The sequence below is a fragment of the Rhineura floridana genome, chromosome 19 (assembly GCF_030035675.1).
Source record: "Rhineura floridana isolate rRhiFlo1 chromosome 19, rRhiFlo1.hap2, whole genome shotgun sequence".
NCBI classification, from domain to species: Eukaryota; Metazoa; Chordata; class Lepidosauria; order Squamata; family Rhineuridae; genus Rhineura; species Rhineura floridana.
Window position 1 is genome coordinate 2,657,427 of NC_084498.1, and position 22,751 is coordinate 2,680,177.

The 22,751-nt window shown below is 41.6% G+C and overlaps 1 protein-coding gene across 2 annotated transcripts in view; it reads left to right on the forward strand.

The window, feature by feature from the left end:
- Positions 1–692: 692 nt before the first annotated feature.
- The window catches only part of MYO1H (myosin IH), a 101,390-nt gene continuing 79,331 nt past the window's right edge, over positions 693–22,751 (forward strand). Inside the window, exons 1-2 of one of the 2 annotated variants that reach the window (XM_061602285.1) lie at positions 744–812; positions 10,899–10,972. Coding sequence is in view for 1 of the 2 variants with exons in the window: in XM_061602283.1 (XP_061458267.1) it covers positions 795–812 (18 nt within the window). In the remaining variant the exon portion in view is untranslated. Of the gene's footprint in view, positions 813–10,898; positions 10,973–22,751 lie in introns of both variants that reach the window. The other variant, XM_061602283.1, reaches the window with a different exon arrangement.

Here is a 22,751-nt window from a genome sequence, read left to right on the forward strand (position 1 = left end):
TATCAAATTTGCACTTTCCAAAGCAATTATGAGAACCAAAACATTTTCAGCCATCCTTTGAAATTTGCACTTATCAGGATTTTGCGATGCACTTCTCCAACTGATGTTTACAAAAATGCATATATTAGGGGAATGTGTGCAGAAAAAGAATATAGTGGTGAAAATGACATAGAAAATGCATCTTGTTAGGTGAAATGGCTTGCAAAAATGTGCACATTAGTCAAACTTGCATACAAAATGTATTGAGTATGAGAAATTCACACTAAAATACTGAAGAATTTTCATGAGGATTTTTTTAAAAAAGGCAAATTGCTGCAGAAATGTGGAGAACTGAATTTAACATTAGAAAAATGAGACACTGAGAGAACTGAAATTGACAGAACATTCCATCCCTACCTGGAAGTAAGTGCAGGTGAGTGTATGTAGGGTTGCAACTAAAATAAATAAATGGCGAAACAAGGATTCTTCCTTGTGTCATTGAACTCCACTGGCCCCAATTGTGTCCTGCCCAAATGATCATGGAGGAACCTTGAGTTATCAACACCATAGGAGTTACGGGTATCCATTTGGTTTGGGCTTCACAGGATTGTCTTAGCTGAAGGGGCTTTTTGGCAATTTCACCGGCTCCTAAATGCAAAGTGAATGAGCTACAGCTGCACCCTCCTCCTCCTCCTCCTCCTCCTCCCTCATTGCTGTGAGTGACCAAGTGCAGGCAGCCGGGAAGCGCAGATAAAGTGCCTTTGCACAGCAGCTGCTGGCTCCTGAGAGAGAGGGCTAGTTATTTCTGTAGCGTGATGGAGGGGGCTGAGGTGGTAAGTGTTGCTTTGGGGGGCCTTGAGTGAGAAATCCTTTTGCATCAAAGAGTCTCCCTCTTTGTCTTCAGGACTCCCTCAGCCCTGCAGCATTTTCAGTGATTTTTAGAAAATGTAGCTCCCCCCCCCCAAAGGCCACGTAATTCCTGCCTGTCTGAGGGAGTGTGAAAATGAAATTGTGGGGGAAAGGAACAGCTTTGCAACCCTAAAACTGCTGACTTTAATGAGGTCTGTTGCCTCTATAAGTGAGTTTAGGGTTGCAGCTTCAAAGAAGAATCATAGGATGGAAGCAGAGCAGGTAGGGCTGGCCGGCCACACCATTAGGCAGACTGAGGCAGCAGCCTCAGGTGACAGATGCTGGGGAGGGGTGGAGGGCAGTGAGGTTCCTTATACCCCCTTAAGCTAGCTTGCTGCTCTTAGCTGCAGTGGAGGACACTCCCCCCCCGTCTTGAAACAAGACTCAGCTGATGCCTCTCCAGTCAGCTGTAGTACAGGGAATGGGGGGGGGGCAGGAATCGTGTCCTTCACTTCAGAGTTCAGACAATGTAGAATGTTTTAGGGGCAACAAATGAAACTCTCTTCCCAGCCAGTGGTTATCCTGGATGTCCAGAGGCATTTCTTGTGATGATATAGCAAAAAAAAAAACACTGCCAGGACAAAAAGAATCCCATCATACAAACTGCTTAATTTGAGCTAATTGGATTTACAGACAAATTGGGATCTTCAAAATGGTCTGATTACATACAAAGCAGCTTCCTAAATGGATACTGCCGTGGGGCCTGACCAGATGACCAGGTTATAGCGTAAGACTTACAAATGCACAGTAGTTATTGCTCATCTGTTGAATGGGATACAGATGGTGCCCCCCCCCGGTAATTTTTCTGTTGCAGGGGTATTGATTTTCTCCCCCCCCCCGGGCTTGATGTTCTACAGTTGAGAAAATGCAATGCCTTGCTTAGCTGGGGCATTTATTGGCTCCAAATGCCATTTATTTAAGCTTTATAGTCCGCCTTTTGGCTACAGGAGTCCCCAAGGAGGCTTATAATGTAAACATCTACAATAGATCTGAGAGTTTTTTAAATACTGGAGTGACATTAAACCAAATGTAGCATCAGGGTGCAAAAGGTAAAAGCCTAACTAAACGACCATCTTGACTGTTTGCTTGAAGGCGAAAAAAAAGGGGGCTAACTGAATTTTCCCAGGAAGGCAATTCCATCGCTGCCTGGGTGCTGCCACTGAGAGGGCTCTGTCCTATTTGTCAACCAACTGTGCTTCTCAAGACAAAGAGACGCTGAGCAAGAACTCTGCTGACGATTGCAAAAGGCAGGCAAGATGGTCCTTCAAGTAATCTGGCCCCAAGCCATTTAGGTTACATGAAAGTCACAGACTTTTACTGGATGCAAATTTAGCCACTTTTTTTTCTATCAGGGCCAGTTTGATGTAGTGGACAGAGTGTAACAATTAAGCCAGAGAAGAGACTTTGGTTTTGTTAGCATTAGAGCTGAGTGCTGGCAGAAGCGGAACTCTATCAGAATCCCCATTGATGAAGCAGGGCTGGCACCAGGTATAACTGGGCTTTCAGGCACCAGCCTGCCCCGAGCTCACAGCACCATATGTCCGAACATCCCTGCCCCATACAGGTGGCGCGGGGCTTAAATAAGCCCGCCCATCCCAACCACTTGTCGCATCAGTGCATGCACGCATGCTATCACCCAAATGGTGACGGGGGCATCAACCCCTTAGGGATGCCCCTGTTGCCATCTTGGGTGATGGCAGGCATGTGCACATAGCATGCAGGGCGTGCACGCTGCACTGACGCAACAGATACATGGGGTGGGCAGGCTTATTTAAACCCTGCACCTCTTGCATGGGGGGGGGAAGTGTATGGGGGTACCTGCAAGCTCCCGCTTTGTGATTCATGGCAGCATTGGGTCGTTGAGTCCCACAACCCAACGCTGCTGTGGATCACTGAGTGGGAGTTTCACACTCTCACTTTAAGGAGGGGCCCCACAGGGCTCCACAGCCAGGACCCAACCTGGCTGCCCGGTGGCACTGGGCTTGTGAAGGAGCACACTTTACCCTGGATAAAATTCACACTGGCTTTACGAAAACAACAAACTGGCATTTATTAAAGGAAGTACATGTTGATGGGAAAGTTCCCTAGTTCTGGCTAACTAAGGTGGAGGTGCAACAAGGCATGTTTGCTCCTCCATCTCAAGAGAAGAGAGATCCCAAAAGATCTCTCCAAGGGAGGTGTGGAAGAGAGAAAGAGGAGGAGGGAGGTCAGTATCCCTGAGAGTGTCACTCTAGCAGTGAAAGGTAGATCAACACAGGTTAGAAGGGAAAGGGTAGTCTAGGAAGCATGGAGGCTCCTCTCTCTGTTTGCTCTTTCTCAAGCAGACACATCAGCCTTCGGTGCAAGCTGAGTTGCACCTGGACATTTCCAACAACAGGTTCAAATGCCTGCTGTGTAGTTGATCAGGGTTTCACAAGCACGGCCCAACATCTGGCTAGCCCACTTCCTAGCCGTTTTAGGATAAAATGAGATCACTCTTTAAGGAAGAGCAAGGTGTAGATGTGTGATAGAATAAATAACTACTGCCTCTGTGTAGTCAAGAAGATTAAAGTAATGACAACAGAGGATTCATGTAACTTTAAAGTTGACAATGAGGACACTGAACTTGTCAAGGATTATCAATACCTCGGCACAGTCATTAACCAAAATGGAGACAATAGTCAAGAAATCAGGCTAGGACTGGGGAGGGCAGCTGTGAGAGAACTAGAAAAGGTCCTCAAATGCAAAGATGTACCACTGAACACCAAAGTCAGGATCATTCAGACCATGGTATTCCCAATCTCTATGTATGGATGTGAAAGTTGGACAGTGAAAAAGGCGGAGAAGAGAAGAATCAACTCATTTGAAATGTGGTGCTGGAGGAGAGCTTTGCGTATACCATGGAAAAGACAAATAATTGGGTGTTAGAGCAAATTAAACCAGAACTATCACTAGAAGCTAAAATGATGAAACTGAGGTTATCATACTTTGGACACATCATGAGAAGACAATAATGCTGGGAAAAACAGAAGGGAGCAGAAAAAGGGGAAGGCCAAGCAAGAGATGGATTGATTCCATAAAGGAAGCCACAGACCTGAACTTACAGGATCTGAACAGGGTGGTTCATGACAGATGCTAATGGAGGTCACTGATTCATAGGGTCGCCATAAGTCGTAATCGACTTGAAGGCACATAACAACAACTCCTGTCCTCTTGCCATTCTGTCCAGGGATAATGGGAGGGCCCCAGGGTCCCCAGACCTGACTTAATCCAGTCCAAGCGTATCAATGTCCTTCAGCTGAGTGTAGATCACCATTTCAACCAGGCAAAGGCCCGTTGGTGGTTGACCAACTGAGCTACATCCTTGAAGATGGTCTGCTTGAAAACGGCCTGATGCGTCAACCCTACAGGGGGTCCTCTTGGGGCATTTTGTCTCAAAGTTCCTTTCCTTGGGCCAGTTTCACAAAGATCTCTCCCTTGCCCTGGGGTAGAAACACACTCCCTCTTCTGCCAGTTCCAATGCGTCTCTATGTCTCTCTTCTGAAAAAGGGGGCACAAGATGCTACTCAAGCACCGCCACTTTTCCCTGTAAAACTGGGTGGGAGCGGCTTGAGTGTGCTTTTTTTTTTTTAAATTCACTTCTAAGAGATTTTATTTATTTATTTATTGTTTGATTTATATCCCGCCCTTCCTCCCAGCAGGAGCCCAGGGCGGCAAACAGAAACGCTAAAAAAACTTTAAAACATCATAAAAAGATCTTAAAGTACATTAAAACAAAACGTTAAAAACATTTTTTTAAAGTTTAAAAAAATTTTTTTTTTTAAAAAGGGTTAAAACATATTATTAAAGGAAACATATTAAAAGCAATTCTAACACAGACACAGACTGGGATAGGTCTCTACTTAAAAGGCTTGTTGAAAGAGGAAAGTCTTCAAAAGGCGCCGAAAAGATAGCAGAGATGGCGCCTGCCTAATATTCAAAGGGAGGGAATTCCACAGGGTAGGTGCCGCCACACTAAAGCTCTGTTTCCTATGATGTGCAACGGACCTCCTGATAAGATGGTATCTGCAGGAGGCCCTCACCTGCAGAGCACAGTGATAGACTGGGTATATAAGGGGTAAGGCGGTCTTTCAGGTAACTGATTTGTAGACAAACCCATTCCCCCTCCAGGTGCGGCTAATGGAAATGCTTTGATCCAATGACTGGTGTGTTTACAGCCCTGGTTGACTTCGCGAGCTCTCTGCATGCTAACTGCACCAGGAGCACATTGCCTTGTTTTTCTGATGGTGGCATTCTCACTGCAGTGCTCTGTGATGCTGGATTTGAGAGCAAAGCCTTGGGCAAGTCAAAAAGGTGGATGTCAGGATTGATGGGGAATGTGCACAGCGCTACCTTGTAAAATTTTGCTGAGGTGCATTTCCTTCTGCTAAAGATACAGACCTCTCGGCCCTTCTGTTTGATCGGTAGTCTCTTGATAACATTGTTCTATGATTTTAAAATGAGTGAAGCACTTTTGAAACCAAGAGAGCATGTAAAATGCAGCCAGTCACACACCCCCACCTCCGTACCTGACTGCACACATTTAACCCACATGATAATGCTGGCATCTGACAGTCCAGCATTGCACCTTGCTACTGCTGAGCAGCATCTAGATTCTAGATGAACACAACATCTGACCCCAAAACATTGGATCTATGAAAGGGTAAGTTCGGTTTGCTGATATTCTGTGCAATTGCACCGCGGAAAGGAAGACTATATAGATTTTGCCAGAGTTACGGGACGATAGCTGTCAAGCTCTGCAAGAGTTGAACTGGAATTCAGTTGCAGCTAAGGGATGTTTAAAAGACTGATTTAGTCACCTAGGAGAGAAATGCAAAAAAGGGATATCTTTTTATTCCCCAATGTATCTAGTTGGTTCTTTAAGGCGTAGAAGGAAAATTTTTACAAATGTAGGTTTTCTTATCTTGTTTCTAGGTCTCTGCTGGGATTTATGCTGGTTTTTCCTACCTGCAATTAGAATGGGATTCACTTGCTCATTTTCTACCAGGAGAGCCATCTGTTCTCTTATAGTGTCTGGTTTTTGCCCGGAGACTCTGGGTTTTTTGGGTCCTCTCTGGGTTTCCGGGTGATGCACCTTAATCTCCAGACTCTTAGCTTTCATTTTTAAAAACTTAAGTTTCTAGGTGGTCTGGTTCAAAAGATATAAACCAAAATGTCAGGGGGGCCCCCCCACAACTTTTGTTACTACCGGCTGCTCTAATCCCTGCCCTTTCAGGTTTTTAGCCAATAAGTGAAGTCAGGGTTGTGATTGACAATAGCAATAGCTAAACCTCATTCCAGGTTCTGAGCAGGAATCTTTTTCCTGCTTGTGTCACATCAGGAATTCAGTAAATATAAAGCTTTCAGCAGCATGAGTACTTTCTCTGTACAGGATTGGAACTTGCTTCTGAGTAAACATGCATAGGATTGCACTACAACAGAAGGTCACAGTGGGACCTTGGTAGGCATAAAAGTGTATATGCAGGTTTTTTTAATTACTTGCAAAAATGCTATAATATACGTTTCATCTTTCAAATAATTTTTGAACAGAAGTTGTACATGCTGCAGATTTATACTTTTCTAATTAAGGAGTCAAACAAGTTTAAATTTTACTGGACTGTTGAAGAGGGCAGCTTATTTGTCTTATTCAAAACCTGTTTTGAAAACCTTTCCAATGTGACATTTTTCTGGGTGTAAAGCTGCAATGTTAATTCCACATACCTGGGAGTTAACCCCATTGAATACAGTAGGATTTACTTTTGAGTAGACATGGCTAGGATTGTGCTGAAAATCAATGGGACTTTTGAGTGAACATAGAAAAGGATTATGTTGTAAATCTTTATCTCCCCCTCCGATTCTTTTCTTTTTAAAAAGCAGTTAGGCAGGGCTTACTTAGGTGTCACTGCTTTTATTTGGCAGGAAACTAATACTTATTTTTAAAAAAAAATGTTCTGCAATGGCCAACTGGTTTTAACAATAAAGTGTTATATGAGGTGTATGTATTTTTACATTTCCAGTGTTTGTGTACATGGAACATTTCCAACAACTCTGTGAGATAGGGTTGGAAATCAAGGCAGCTCACAACAAGAAATAAAGCCATTTAAAACCCAATAACCATAAAACAAATATAAAACAGTTGCAAAACAGCTTAAAGTGGCCTGATTCTGAATTTTGGATTGGGTGAGTGAAGTTCCTTATCATTGAATTTGCAGTCCTGTGCATGCTTCCCTGTCTGAGTAAGCCCTATTGAATACACTGGGACTTGCTTCTGAGTAAACCTGCATAGGATTGCACTATAAATGTCTTTACAGGCTGTGTAAATAATAAACATTTTTGACATTCATGCTTATATAAATAGTTCTTCATACTTTGTCTTGATATGTACCTGATTTCACACTCTGGTTGTAAATTATTATTTACAAATGATTATTTCCTCTACATATTAAGTGTGCCCTTCTTCCATGGGGTGGGCATGGTCCCCCCTGTTGTTTTCACCCTGAGGGGTAGATTACGCTGAGAGATGGTGCATAGCTTATTTCCATGTTAAAATTTAATTGAAATTATTTATACGTAGGCAAAGTGTATGAATTAATGCAGACCCACATAATACATTGAAAGCACACCCAATTCACATTTAAAGTGCATGACGTCCCCTAAAGAATTATGGGAAGTGTAGTTTTCCCCTCACAGTTATAGTTCCCACCACCCTTAACGAACTACAGTTCCCAGGATTCTGTGGTGGGATTCATGTGCTTCACATGTATGTTGAATGTGCTTTAAATGCATGGTGTGGATCTGCCCTAGTATGCTGTGCATTCATTAGTGAATTGAAAAGAACAATTTTAAAAGATACTTTTTAAAACAGGGCTGTAGTTCAGTGGTAGGGCACATGCTTTGGATGCAAAGGTCCAAAATCCAATCTCTGGAAAAGACTATTGACTGGAATCCTGGAGAGCCAATGTTAGTCCACGTCATCAGCACTGAGCTAGATGGTACCAAATGGCCTGACTCGGTACAAAAGAGGAAAGAGACCCAAGGGCCACAGTGACTCAGAAATTTATTTATTTATTTACAATATTTATATACTGCTTTATTGTGAAAAACCCCAAAGTGGTTTACAGAAGGAATTAAAACAATAGAATTATTGGCAAAAACGAAGACAGGTATTTAAAAACATTCAAAATAATAAAAGCAACAATGAGTTAAAAACAGATCTAAAAAACGTAATAGATTCTACATGCCTGGATATGCTTGCTTAAACAAAAATAGTTTTTAGCAGGTGCCAAAATGAGTACCATGAAGGCGCCTGCCGAATGTCAATAGGCAGGGAGTTCCATAGTGTAGGTGCTGCCACATTAAAGGATCGATTTTTTACAAGAGCAGAACAAGGACTATGTGGAACTCATTATATGGAAAGCACAACTTGAATTTGGCCTGGTAGCAAATTGGCAACCAGTGCAGGTATCAGAGCAGAGGTATTATGTGCTGATAGGGTCTCACTCATGTCAGCAATCGTGCCGCAGCATTCTGCATTAACTGTAGCCCCCGGGTCAGGTTGTGCTGCATGGGGATTTCTGTGACCTTGGCTAATTGGCTGCCACAATATTTTTAGTTTTGATTAGGAACACTGACTGGTTGTGGGATACTGAGTTTTCTATCTTACTCATAGGAATCTTGTTGTGGTTGGTATGGTACTGCATTTAGGAAATCATCACTGTCTATTGTTTATCTTTTTCTATTTGCATTTCAGTTCCCTCTGACCTTACTCCCTTACATCGATAGAAGCAACAACAGTGGCTCCATGTGTTTAGCTCAATCCCCTTAAACCCACTGATGATGCACCTTGTTATTTGCATGATGGTTTGTTTCTTGCCCAATAGTGGTAAAAGAAAATCCACATATTGGGAAGTGTGGCTTCCCAATCTACTGCCTGTGAAGTAGACCAAACCATGTGTGTTTTCTCTCTGTCAATTACTACTTACTGGAATTGGGTTGGCTGTCAAAGTGAGTTTATAGTAGCCCACAGAGTAGGCAGGAAAGAGTAGAGAATCTTCTTAACTCTTACTAATTTCTCAAACTCTCTCTGCAGTGAAGGGTAAAGTCTGTAAAGAGGTTTGGAGCAGCCACATTAAAAGGCAGGCAGGGCATTCCAGGCAGGGGGTTGCCAACCCTGCTTTGATATGGATATCATTGCAGAGGATCCTTACCAACAGCACAATCCTAACAATATCTACTCAGAAGTAACTCCTGTTGAGTTCTATGGGGCTTAGTCCCTTAGTAAGTGTGTTTAGAATTGAAGCCTTCGGGGGCATCTATCTTTTCTCCTGAGTGCTCCCATGTAATATCTCCACAACATTCCTACACCGGCTTTCTGGTGACTGGCCTGGCCTGAGGGCACTTAAACCTTCTTGCCAGAAGCAAGTAGGCTAGATTAAATGTTCCTTACCCAAGCTCTCTAAGCAGGTGAGAAGGAATGAGCCCATCATTTCAGCTGGACCTAAAAACACCCTCATTTATTTTAGACGTCTATCTCAATTTCCAATCAGAGATTTCTTTTTCTTTGAGTGATAGGCTCCAAGCAACTGTGGTTGTTGCTTAATGTATCATGCTTAATGACATCACTAGGGGCCATCCACTATGACATCACTAGGGCCCACCCCCATGATATCACTAGGGCCTGCCCCTGAAATCTCAGGGTTTGGGATGCTTCTGACCTGGCAACCCTACTGGGAGACCTTTTTTTTTTGGTTGAGAGATACATTCCAACGGAGGGAGTCTGCCAGGGGCCACATGCCAACTGTGGGCAGGGCTGGAACCGAAAGTGAGGAGAGTCATCCCTTTTCTCTCAGTCTCTGCTGCTTCGTTCCCTCCCTGCTCTTTGCTCTCTGCTCACCCGGCTGCCGGGAGCAATAGATTCCTCTTCCCAGAGCTCTGAACTGCTTGCTTGCAGGGCCGTTCAGAAATTAGTTCCAGGGCCACATGTGACATTGAGGCCTTGGAGTGATCCACTCCTGTGCTTTATAATTTGAATCTGCTGTCTTACTTTGTTTTGTTCTGCTGTTGAATTAGCTGTCGAATTAGAAGATAAAATAGCTGTTTTTTAAAAAAAGTCTAGCTTTTTTATTGTATCTTGATTTCTGCTTTTACATATATATATATACAAGAGCCAGTGTGGTGTAGTGGTTAAGCTGCTGGACTACAACCTGGGAGACCAGGGTTTGAATCCCCACACAGCCATGAAGCTCACTGGGTGACCATGAAAACCCTATTCATGGGGTGGCCATAAGTCGGAATCGACTTGAAGGCAGCACATTTACATTTAGATTTATATATATACATACATTTCATTCTTGTTTGTTTTGTGTTTTGCCATTTTTTTCAACTATGTTGCATGCCACTTTGGAAACTAATGTCACTAAAAAGAAGGGTACATATTTTGGAAAGAAATAGGCCTCTGTCCTTCTCAGATCTGGTTCCAGAATCGGATTAAATTATGCATAAGCAGCAACTGCATGCAGCTCAGCTCAGCTGGCATTATAGGTACAGGGTGCAGAAATGGCTTTTTTGTTTTTGTTTTTTAAAAAGCAGGATTTAATATTTTTAAAGTGTAACATGTACAAAGCTCTTGTTATAATTCCATTGATGTAACATCCTATACCATTTGTGGTACACAAGTGACTTAGCCTACACACTGTAACAAAACATGGATATTAAGCCATGAGTGCATTTGAACACTCTAGTACCATTAACAACTGCCAGTGGCATACAAGGGTGATCTCTCTCTGCTGTGTATCCAATGTACCTTTCTGAAAATATGTTTACTGTCGATTGGAGAGAAGTTCTCAGTTTTAACGCCTTGATGCCAGCTAAAAAGAAGCCGTAATATGTGAACCGAATGGGTTTGCATCCACGCTGTACCCTGGTCTGTCACTGTTGTGTGTTGGTACCACAGCCCTCATTTCCCTTCTTTCCTGTCTGTGCCTTTGCCTCAGTTTCAACAGTGCTGGGAGATGACAGCTATTTTGTGGGCAATCGCATACTGGAAAACTCAGGATTAACAATTCAGGTGGGTCTGCCGCTCTTGCGCAACAAGGAAAGTGAGAGGAAAATGAGCTGGTAAATGTAGGATAACAATTGTGTTATGTGCTGTTTTATAACTCCTCTCACCCAGTCAGGAATAAAAAGATCAGTCAGTTTCGATTCACACAGTTTCTTATTTTTACATTGTTAAATTTGGTTCTCCCCATTTGTGCAGCAATTTGCATTTCCCCCCCTAAATCTTCATGAAAGTTCTCCAGCATTTTAGTGAGAATTTCTCCTACTAAACATGTTTTTTTAAGCCAGTTTGGACTAATGTACACATTTTTGCAAGCAATTTCTCCTAATGTCATGCATGTTATTTTCACTAATAGATTCATCTTTATGCACACTTTCCTCTAATATAAACATTTTTGCAAACATTACTTAGTTGGAGCACTGCATCGCAGAATTCGAATTATGAATTTTGAAAGGTGGCTGTGTTTCAGTTCTCATGTTTCAGAAAGTGCTTTAAATATGAACTGAATTGAATTTCTCATCTATCCTTACCCCCAGTAAACAGTGGAAATCATATAGCCTCCCTGCAAATAAATTGGGATGAAAGCTCAATATGCAAGTCCTCCAAAAGTGTCTGTATACTGTAAGCTCTCTGAGGCAGGGAATTGTCTTTTTTTGCTATAGTGCCAAGGGCACTGATGCTACTGCAATGCCATCACCATGATTCCCTCCCCCCAGGTGTATTTAGCTGTTTTTGTGAAAATCCTGAGGTCCGGTGAGCTTGTTTTTTAAAAATATTTCTGACTGATGGTGACTGTGGGGAGGGGGGAACCCATTCTAATAGATGAGCAGTTATTCTCCAAACAGGGCCTTTCTAAAACCACTGAGTGGCCTGGTAGCTGAATGTTAATTTTGAGGCTTCCCTCCTTTCTCTTCTCAGAGTGTGCTGTGTAGGGATGGCAAGATCCGTCAGTTTCAGTTCCTTTCTCATTTTTCTAATCTTAAACTTGGTTCTCCACAGTTCTGCAGCAGTTTGCAATTTTAAAAAATATCATAAAAGTTCTTCAGAATTTTAGTGCTAATTTCTTGTGTTTATGATTATTTTTGTATGCCATTTTCACTAGTGTTCACATTTTTGCAAGCAATTTATTCTAATATAATGCACTTTTGTATGTTATTTCAACCAATATCTTCATTGTGTGCACAGTTTCCCCTAAAATATGCATATTTGTAAACATTGCTTGGTTGGAGAACTGCATTGCAAAATTTAGATAAGTGTGAATTTTGAACGATGGCTGTGTCTTTTCTCGTTATTTTGGAAAGTATGAATTTGCCTCCCTTCCCCACATACCAAGGATCTGCCTGCAACAAAGATTTGGTATCTGTTGAAAATGACAGTTTGTAGTAGCCCAGGAGTCACAGAATTATGTGTTTCCATCATTTGAGAGAGCTGAAAGTTTGCATCAGAGGGCAGAGTTTTTGTAAACTGTCAGTGTGTTAGTCCGGGATAAAAGGCTACTTATAAATCTTGATCAGGAGGTCTGTGCCAGTCAAATGGTTTGCAATAAATGGATGTTTCTTGGCCTCTGGGGGGGAAGCGAAGCCGCTGTACCCTTGCTTAAATGGTTCAACTTGTGACATGTTTCGACAAAGAGAGCATAAAGAGAGGATGCTGCTGAGGAGGGCCGTCCAGAACTTGAATGGGTCAAAAGGCAGCTCCATATGGACCTACCCACCAATAACCCAGCCCAAAAAAATGATCAGCCTGTACAATCTAGGCTGATGTTTACAACAAGTAAAGAGTAAGGATGCTATATCTACCACCTCCCATCTTACCTAAGGTATCACTCTCTTGCGCTTTATGTCCTGGGCTCCTACTGTGAGGGATATAAATCTAATAAATCATCATCATCATCATCATCATATCAACAAGTCCATGTTACTGAATGGGGGGTGAAGAGCTCAATAACACATTGCAGATGTGAAGCCAGGAGAGAGAGCCTTATGCCCCATGGGAGAAGTGAGATCTGAACTGTGGACTTCCTGGCTTCCAGTTTGGTCAATCACCCACTCTACTAGCTCAAAAACTAGTACTGCTGTTGCTGACCTTAATATGTGAACCTCCACTTGGCAACTACCGGGCTTTTGGAAGCTGCTTTTTCCCAAGTCAAGCCATTGATCCATTGGGGTCAGCATTGTCTGCACAGACTGGCAGCAGCTCTCTGGGGCTTCAGATAGGGAACATTCCCTGCCCTACTGGAGATGCAGAGGATTGAAGCTGGAACCTTCTGTGAGCAAAGCAGGTGCCAGACCCCTGAGCTATGACCCTTCTTGTACCTGCAGGCGGCTTTAACCCTGTTCTGAAAGATGCAGAGGGCCATTGCATACCCCTATTGGCTGTTCCTTTTGCTTTCTGAAGCCAAGCAATCCAGGTTTGTTGCTTGCTTGCTTGTTTGCAATTCTAAAGTCATTTGGAAGTTATCTTGTATTCTTGCATTGAGCAGAGGTTCGAATTAATAGCCTTACAAGCCCCTTCCACTGTTCTATGCTTGGCCACTAACTTGATATGTATTTTCTGCATCCCAAACGTGTATGAATTTCACAGCATACCTGAGATGATGATTTTTTTTGAGAGGGGGGAGGCATGGAAAAGAAAAAGAAAAAAGATGCCTTGATCCCCCCCCATTCCAAAGCATTAGAATTACTTGCCCAAAGATTTTAGCACCTTATCTTGACCTGGCCTGTCATGTAATTCTTTTGTTATAGCTGTCTGACGCTGAATAGGCTTCCCTTCTCTCTCTCGTTACCTGTTGTATTGGAAAAGGCCAAGAGGAAGGCACTGCCAGAGACCAGGAGGTAGAGGCATGATATGGCAGGTGGAATGGAAGTCCTCAATGGAGCCAGCCTCAGCTTTGCCGCTGTTAGACCTGCCTGAGCCTAACAAGAAAGAGTTGCTAGGAACAAATCTCTATTGTCTGCTGTCATCTTTAAATGAGTGTCAGAGTAGGCAGGGGGGCTTTGACCGTTAACTGCACAATTTATCTGGGCCCGTTGTGTCCAGCACGGCCCTACCCCCACCCCCAGCTCGCAGTTTCTCAGATTAGCAAAGGCGGCCCTCCTCGGCCTCCCGCTAAATGGGCCATGCCCAGCCTTTGTGCGCAGACTGCCCGGTGTGAAATTTGCAGTGACGTTAAATGTTTTCTAATGAATAATTATTGAAAGGAAATGGAGGGTTATGTGTGTAATGGATTGTAGCACATTAAAGTGTTTTATTCAGGGGACACAAAAATGTTGTCCTTCACAAGCACTTTTGGAGAAGGGCTTTTTTTTCTGGTGATGAAGGGGTTTTTTGGGAAAAAAATTCTCAGAGGATTATCTGAAAGCTCTTATAACAGGGTGTTTTCCTCACCTCCCAATAGAAATGGAATGGGGCCCTTTGGCGATCAAATCTTTTTCAAGATGGCAGCCATGAAGCCTGTTGAAGTGTTAAACGATTCAGGGTTTTAAATAAGTTTTTGAACTAGCTTTCTTTTGCTTTTGGAGGGTGAGGTGGGCTTCCCTCTCAATCCCTTTCCTTTTCAGAGAGAAAGATGATCACTCTTTTGACTAAGGCTGTGCCAAAGTTATAAACAAGGAATTCTAATCTCTCTCTCTCAGCTCTCCCCTTCCGCCTTACGTTGATGATTAACCTTAAAATCTTAGTATTCTCTGTTTTCAGAAAGAAAGCAGGTTACAATTTAAATGTTTGTTAGGGTATAATCAAGTTTAGAAAATCATTACCTTAAATGTTTACACTGGTGTTTAGAAAGTATGCTCTTCTCTCACACAGATAATTAGTCGCCAAGGTCATATTTGATGCTGGCTTTTCTGTGAGATTAGTAAATTTACAGATATGGTAGATTAAAAAATGTTAGAATAGTTTCTCTTACAAACTGTATTCCGTAAATGCATCATTGACCAACCAAACTCCCTTTCTACAAGGCATTTTTAAAGTAATAGTTGTGTGTGCAAATGGTGTCAGAGCAAGGATGTACTAGAGGAGTCTTCCCTAATCTGGTGCCGTCCAGAGGGTGCTGGATGCCATCAGCCCCAGCCAACTCAGCCAGTGATCTGGGAGCTGAACGAACATCTGCACTAGGGATGGACAAATTTGTTTATTTTCTCATTTTTCCAATCTTAAATTCAGTTCATCCCATTTGGACATCAGTTTTCTTTGGGGGGGAGGTCCACATTTTTCTGCACATTTCTCGTAATATACACATTTCTGATGCAATTTTGCCTTTTGCAAGCAATTTTCTTTAATAACATTTTTGTGTGCTGTTTTCCACTAATATTTGGGTTTGTGCACACCTTCTTCTAATATACATTTTTCATATGTATGGCTTGGTAGGAGAACTTCAATACAAATTGCAGGGAAATGTGAACGTGGAAGGATAGTTATATTTTTTGTTTGCAGCTTGGTTTGGGAAGAGCAAACAAATTTCTTCCCCATCTGGAGGGGCCCAGGGTGAAGAGCAGTGCTAGGGATTCCTCTCCTTGCTTCTCCAGTATTGAGTGGGCTGTTTCATACTGACTGCGTTTGCTTTCTTAAAATAAAAGGTGAAAAGTGGCCTTGATTTATTGATCTATTTATTATTTTAAAAGTGTCAAGGTTGCCTTTTGGTTGTCTTAAAGCGGCTTACATAAAATGGATACAACATTATTCCAGTAAGATAACAATTAAAGTTAAAACATTTCAGAAGGCAGAACCACACGCATACTAATTGAAACAGCCAAGCATGAACCATTTAAAACCAACAGTTTAAACCACAGCAATATAACACATTTAAACACATTTAAACATTCAGCATCTTAATTAAAATGTTCCAGCCTTTCTAACCAACTGTGTGCAATGCTACTATTATAAATTAGGGATGGGTAACTCTTAAGTTCAGTTCTTTGCATTTCCATATCAGCTTGTGATATATATATTTTTGAAGTCCTCTTGAAAATTCACCAGCATTGTACTGTGAATTTCTCCCAACGTACACATTTTTGTAAGGAATTTTGCTTAATAAAACACATTTTTGCAAAGCAATTTTTCTTAATATAATGCATTTTATGTTGTTTTTCACTAATATATACATTTTAGTGCACAGTTTACTGCAATGTATGCATTTTTGAACTGTGTTGGAAAACTCGGAGGAGTGCAAATTTTGAAGAATGGCCACATTTTGGTTTGAGAGTTGTTTCAGAAAATACAAATTAGGTAGGTTAGCTTTTATATACGAACCAAAACAAATTTCTCTTCCATCCCTATGATAAGTGCTTGATCAATGTTGCCTCTGTTTCCATGTGTCTGAGGGCTTGCTTGGCCTCCCTCAGTGGCAAGAGAGTGGCGCTCTGCACATGTTTGTATGTGTTTTATGACTTCGTCCTATGGTCTTGCTCTAGGTCAAATTAAGCTCTGCACAGCAGCACAAGGATAATAAATACATTTACATAAAAACCAACTAAAAAGCAATATTAACTTTGCACACATTACGGTGGTTATCTGTCTAGAGAGCCTGTAAAAAAGTGTGGGATGTGGCTAGGAGAGGTAGCCTGCCCATGGTTACACGGGCCCTAGTAACCTCCGCCTTGACTACTGCAATCTGTTGGTACGGCAGGCTGCCCTTTAGGTTCTTTAAAAAAGTTTTGGTTGATTCAAACTGCAGTAGCAGCTGACTGGCTCAGCTTATACAGCTCACAATTGAAACACCTTGCCTAGTCCCTGAAGCATTTCCAAGTGCAATTTAAGGTGCTGGTGCTAACCTCTTTAATGCCCTGTGTGGCTTGGGACCTAGAGAAGTGCCATTGTGCTCAGATCCTGTTTGCGGGCTTCTGAAAGGCATCTGACCAGCCACTGTGAAAGCAGGATGCTGCGGTAGGCAAGGCTTTGGTTTGGCCACCACCAGGCAGGGGCATTACAAGGAGCGATGATGATGATGATGATGATGTTATTATTTATATCCCGCCCTTCCTCCCAGAAGGAGCTCAGGGTGGCAAACAAAAACACTAAAAACACTCTATTATTATTATTATTATTTATTATTATTATAATTTATGTATACCCTGCCTTTTGGCCAAAGGCCCTCAAGGCAGCTTACAAAAAACACAAATATAAAAATACAATATAAAATACATCAATAAAACAATACAATTTACAAAATACAATTTACAAAAGTCAAATAACTGCTCTTAGCGTCACAATGTAAAATGCATGACACATGAGGAAAAATGGACAGGGAAGAATAAGGAAAAAAGCACACTCGGGCACCAGTTCTTAAATTACAGTTCTTATCATGACATATAAAAACACTCTAAAACATCTTAAAAACATACTTTCAAATATATTAAAACAAAACATCTTTAAAAACATCTTTTAAAAAAAAAGCTTTAAAAACATCTTTAGAAACAATTCCAACACAGACGCAGACTTAAAGAATTTTGAGCACAAGCTCATGATGCATATTTGCATATGCTAATTCATATATTATCTGTAATTTATTTATTTATTACATTTATATACCGCCCCATAGCCAAAGCTCTGTGGGCAGTTTACAAATAATGTAGAAATACAGATAAAATAAAAGTGAAGGAAGCTGTGCTAGAGATCTAGGCCCCAGAGGTGGGATGCCCCGTTACGATGTCTCCGCAGCTTCAGGTCTCTCCTTACTAGAGATCGGTGAGAATTTCGATTCAGTTCGCATTTCAAGCAGAATTTATCAAATTTGCACTTTCCGAAACATTATGAGAAACGAAACACAGCCATCCTTTGAAATTCTTATGTATTTGAATTTTGGGATGCAGTTCGCCTGCTAAACAACATTTACAAAAATGCATATATTAGGGGAAAGTGTGCATAAAAATGAATACATGAGTGAAAATAACAGGCAAAAAGGCCTGAAATGATGAGAAAAGGCTTGCAAAAATGTGTACCTTTGTCAAAACTGCCTACAAAAATAGGTTTATTTGGAGAAGTTCTCACTAAAATGATGGAAATTTTCATGAGGATTAAAAAAAAATTCGCAGATCGCTATAGAAATGTACAGAACTGAATTTAACATTAGAAAGGTGAGAAATGGAGAGAACCAAAACAGGCCGATCTTCCCATCCCTGCTTCTTACAGTCTTCTTCACTGAAGGACTGTGCAGTCCTGCATGAATCAGGGCATGCTCTAAAACCAATGAAGAGTTTTGTGACACCTTAAACACTTAAACTTTGTGGCATAAGGTTCCACGGACCATGGGCCACTTCCTCAGATGCATAAGTGTTATCCTGAGCTTGGGGGTACATGGTAGCTCCACATGGTATAGCTACACAATAGTGTACCAGGGGAAGAAGACTGAGAGGTCAGAAGGAAAAGAAATGCAGAAAAGCACCAAAAGTGATTGTGAGCTTTTCTGTACTTTTCTGCATTTTCTTTCCTTTTGTCCTCCCTTAAAAAGGCCCCTCAAAACATGTACATAGCTCAGGCTAACATTTCACGCATCTGAGAATGCTGACTGTACTCCACAAAAGCTTATGCTGTAATAAACAATTTGTTAATCTTTAAAATGCTTTGTTCTTGCTGTGAGAGGCTAACTCAACAACTGACTCTCTGGAAAATGCAGACTTCAAATATTATCTAGTGAGGCTTAATGTATAATACACACACACGCTCTTGCTGAGGCTGGTGATGACTGGGTAATTGACTGTTTTTGCAGGGGAAGCCTGTCTCCATTCGTGCAATATTCTCACACCTGCACTTATTTTATTTATTTATATTATTTATTATCATTATTTTTACCCCGCCCTTTTTCCAAAACTGGAACTCACGGCGGCTTCCAGATAAAAGCACACATATAATTAAAAACATACAAAAGTCTAGATTAAAATCAAATTAAACAATTTACAGTATTAAAACCATTCATACATACAGTTAAAATAATTCAAACTCAGTTTAAAATAATACAGTTAGGCAACAGCAATGCAGCACCCTTCAAGACCTGTCCTTAACAGCTTTCACTTCCAAAGGCTTGTTGAAATAAAAAAGTCTTTGCTTGCCGACGGAAGGACTGCAGGAGGGGGGCGTTGTTGCTTCCCTAGGAAGGGAGTTCCAAAGTCTTGGGGCAGCCACTGAAAAGGCCCTATCTCACGTCCCCACTAGTCGTGCTTGTGAGGACGTAGGTATCGAGAGAAGGGCCTCTCCTGAGGATCTCAGGGCCCGGGCAGGCTCATATAGGGAGATACGGTCTGACAGAGATATAGGGAGATACGGTCTGACTTGTGACTGCTTGGTGCCAGGTTAAGATGTTTTGTTTACTCGAGCTTTCAAATCCGAATTTTTAAAAAAACTTTGATTGTATATACCTTATACATAATATCCATTCCCATCCCACCCACCATACATCGCTCAAAATACCTATTTATCCATAACCTTATATTTTGCACTCCGTAATTCATTACCATTCTAACTCGTCTCATAATACATATGGAAAGTAATCATGATCTCCACTGTCTCATAAAGGGGGTAGGTACTGTTCTCTAACTATCAGCCCCTGATGTAAACAGAATAAATGGTTGCCAACATTTTGTGAATGTGTCTTTCTTTTTTAATCTTTTACTCATCTTCAGTTTCTGTGTTCATTTTTCTAGCAGTGCTATCTCCCATATTTTTCCATACCATTTATCTATTGATGCCCCCGCCAAATCTTTCCAACATCTGGCTATAACTTGATGGGTGCCTACAAACATAAAACTAATTACTTGTACTTTGCAACCTAGTGTTTCATTTATGAATAAATTTAACAGTGCTAATTCTGGTGTTAGCTGCATTGGCTGTACCTCAACCCAGAATTTCTTTACTTTCTTGCAGTCCCACCACATGTGTTTGTAGGATCCTATCCCCCCACATTTCCACCAACACTCTGGGGATCCAATTTTAGTTATATGCCGCATCCTGAGGGAGCTCCAGTACAATCTCTGTATTATTTTTAATGCTGTTTCTCTATGTGAGTTGGCAATTGAAGTATAAGGGAACTTAACCCACATGTTCTGCCACCTATCCTCATCTGTTACTATTCCTAGATCTCAATCTTTCTCAATATGCCATGGATTTTGTTGCGTCCCCATATCTTCACTTAGTAAATGTTTATATATCCTAGATACCAGGCCTCTGTCACCGCTATCCAGACTAGATATCCATCTTTCTCAGTGTCAGGGGCCTGGTATCTACTTCCATAATTGCAGGCTTGCGGATAAATGCACTCACATGAAACCAAGTCATCCAGGGTACCCCTACCTCTCCTAAACTTTCCCTCCATAAATTTCTTGATAATGGTTGATCTCCTATGTAATAATCCTTCCGTTTATACAAATCCACTTCCACCAGAATTGAATCATCCACTGGCCTATCCTGATTATAAAACCCCGGACGGCTACAGATCGGGATCAGTGGAGATATCCCGCGTATAAACGGCTCTTTTCTCCTATTCCAGACCTCAAAAATTGGAGCCATTGTAATATTGTCCAACTTACTACATTTTCTTATCTCCTCCCTAATGTATGGGATTCCCTTCCAATTTTCATTTGGTAATAATGCCTTCTCCATCTGCACCCATTTCCTTATGTTTTTAATATCCATATATGTTAACATATGCCTTATCTGAAAAGCTTCACAATAAGTTTGGCAGCCCCCAACCTCCCGCTATCCTATAACTATAGTCATTAGTAACCCTAGGCCACTTTGAATTATAGATAATTTGTTTCTATCTTACCTTGCCATTGCTTTAAACTCCTACTAGGTTTAGGGGTTGGCAATACGTAAAATAAATAAGTGAATCTGGGCACTATCCTCATTTTTGTCACCGCCATAGATAATTTCATCTTCTCCTAATATTTTAACTTAGTATGTTCTATTTTATTGTTGATGTTTCTTGAACAATTGTTAAGCTTACACTGGATTGGTGGGGGGAAAACTATATCAGCTGCTGTTACCTAGTTTTTATTTGTTTGTGTATTTTATGCTTCTGGGTCTTTTTTTGTAAGTTGCCTTAGGCAGAATAAACATTCATTAAATTAGAATTAATTAAATCAACTGCTAAAACAAATTGAACGTTCTGCCTGCTGGATAACTATATTGTTATCAGCAGAGGGAACGGAAACTCCAGGCCTTTGATTTGAAGGAGGGTTTTAGGGTGACCTCTTGTGGGGTGAAACAGGATGTACAGCTTCTGTAAATGTGGAGAAGTTGCTTGTGCAGTTGATATTCCCTGTAACGATATCACCACCTTCGCCCTCAGACACGGCTTTTTAAAGAGGTGTATTGTCTGGCCGACATCCAAAAGAAGCAGAGAGATGCTTAACCTGTTGCCTTTCTGCTTGTTGTGCCGCTCTGTAAAGCAGAGGAGCCCTGTTATAAACAAATGAATAGCCCTGCAGGTACAGAGAATATATATATATATATATATATATATATAATTTCTGTGTCGCCTATCTGTCCGAGTTAACGGACACTCTAGGCGACGTACAACAGTATAAAAACACAATATACATATTAAAACAGCAATCAGAACAAACTAAAACCAACCTTCCGTTTAACGTCATAAAACTAATCCACCCCAATCCCATAGGCCTGCCTGAATAGCCAGGTCTTTAAGGCTCGGCGGAACCCCATCAGGGAGGGGATGTGCCGAAGGTCAAAAGGAAGGGAATTCCAGAGGGTGGGGGCCACAATCGAGAATGCCCTTTCTCTGGTCCGCACCAGCCTAGCTGTTTTAACCGGTGGGACCCAGAGAAGGTCTTGTGAGGCAGATCTTGTCAGGCGGCATACTTGGTGATTCTGGAAGTAATGATGGAGAGAGGGAGCTTGGAGCATAACCTGTTGAATTACTGGTGATATCCAGCTAACAGCCTTAGGGCATTCATAAGTAAGGAATACACAAATACTGGCACTTGTACCTCATAGGAGAATGTGAAGTTGTGTTATCCTTCCTGAAGTTGCAGATCCTGCATTGTATATCCTGCATTAACCATGGGGTTGGGGGGTTGGACTATATGACCTCCAAGCTCCTTTGAAGGTCTTATAATTCTGCGAGTCGGACTTCTACCTCCTATCCCAGAAGTGTCTGGTAGTGGTCTCCAGATGAAGGGAGCCTGTGGCCCTCCAGATGTTGCTGAACTACAGTTTCCATCATCCTTGCCTGTCGGCCACTCGGGCTAGGTCTGATGGGAGTTGGTGAGTCCAACTCCACCCTGCTTGAACCAGAAAGCCTGGGAGGACAGGCATGTGCACACATCCACAGCCATCTGCCTGAGGATTGGCAGCTGAATGTGTGAAAGAGCTGCAGTGCATTTAAAACAGAAGCAAATTTTCTGTCAGCCTGATGGCTTGATCTGTGACAGCCGTTGCTGGCTGCTGAGTGATGCATGCAAAAATGTACACGGGTGAATCTGCCTCTTACTTAGAACTCACCACACAAGCTTGTGCTGCCATAGGCAGTTGCTTCTACATCTGGGGCAGATTCTACTTCTACACCCAAGACTGCAGTTATCCACAAGGGAGACACAGACTAGGGATGTGCTAGAATTCTGCCCAGTTAGGATTTGGTACAGAGTGTTCCACTAATTCACTTAATTTGCTTGGATTTTTATGTAGCAATTTTCCACTGCTATTTTTGAAAACCTCTAAAATAATGATATTAAGGATAATCATTTTATTGATATTTCTTTTCATTTGTCGACATCTCAAAATATCTGTTTCCTTTAAAAATATCAATATTAATATCAATATTTTTTTCAAGGGAAAA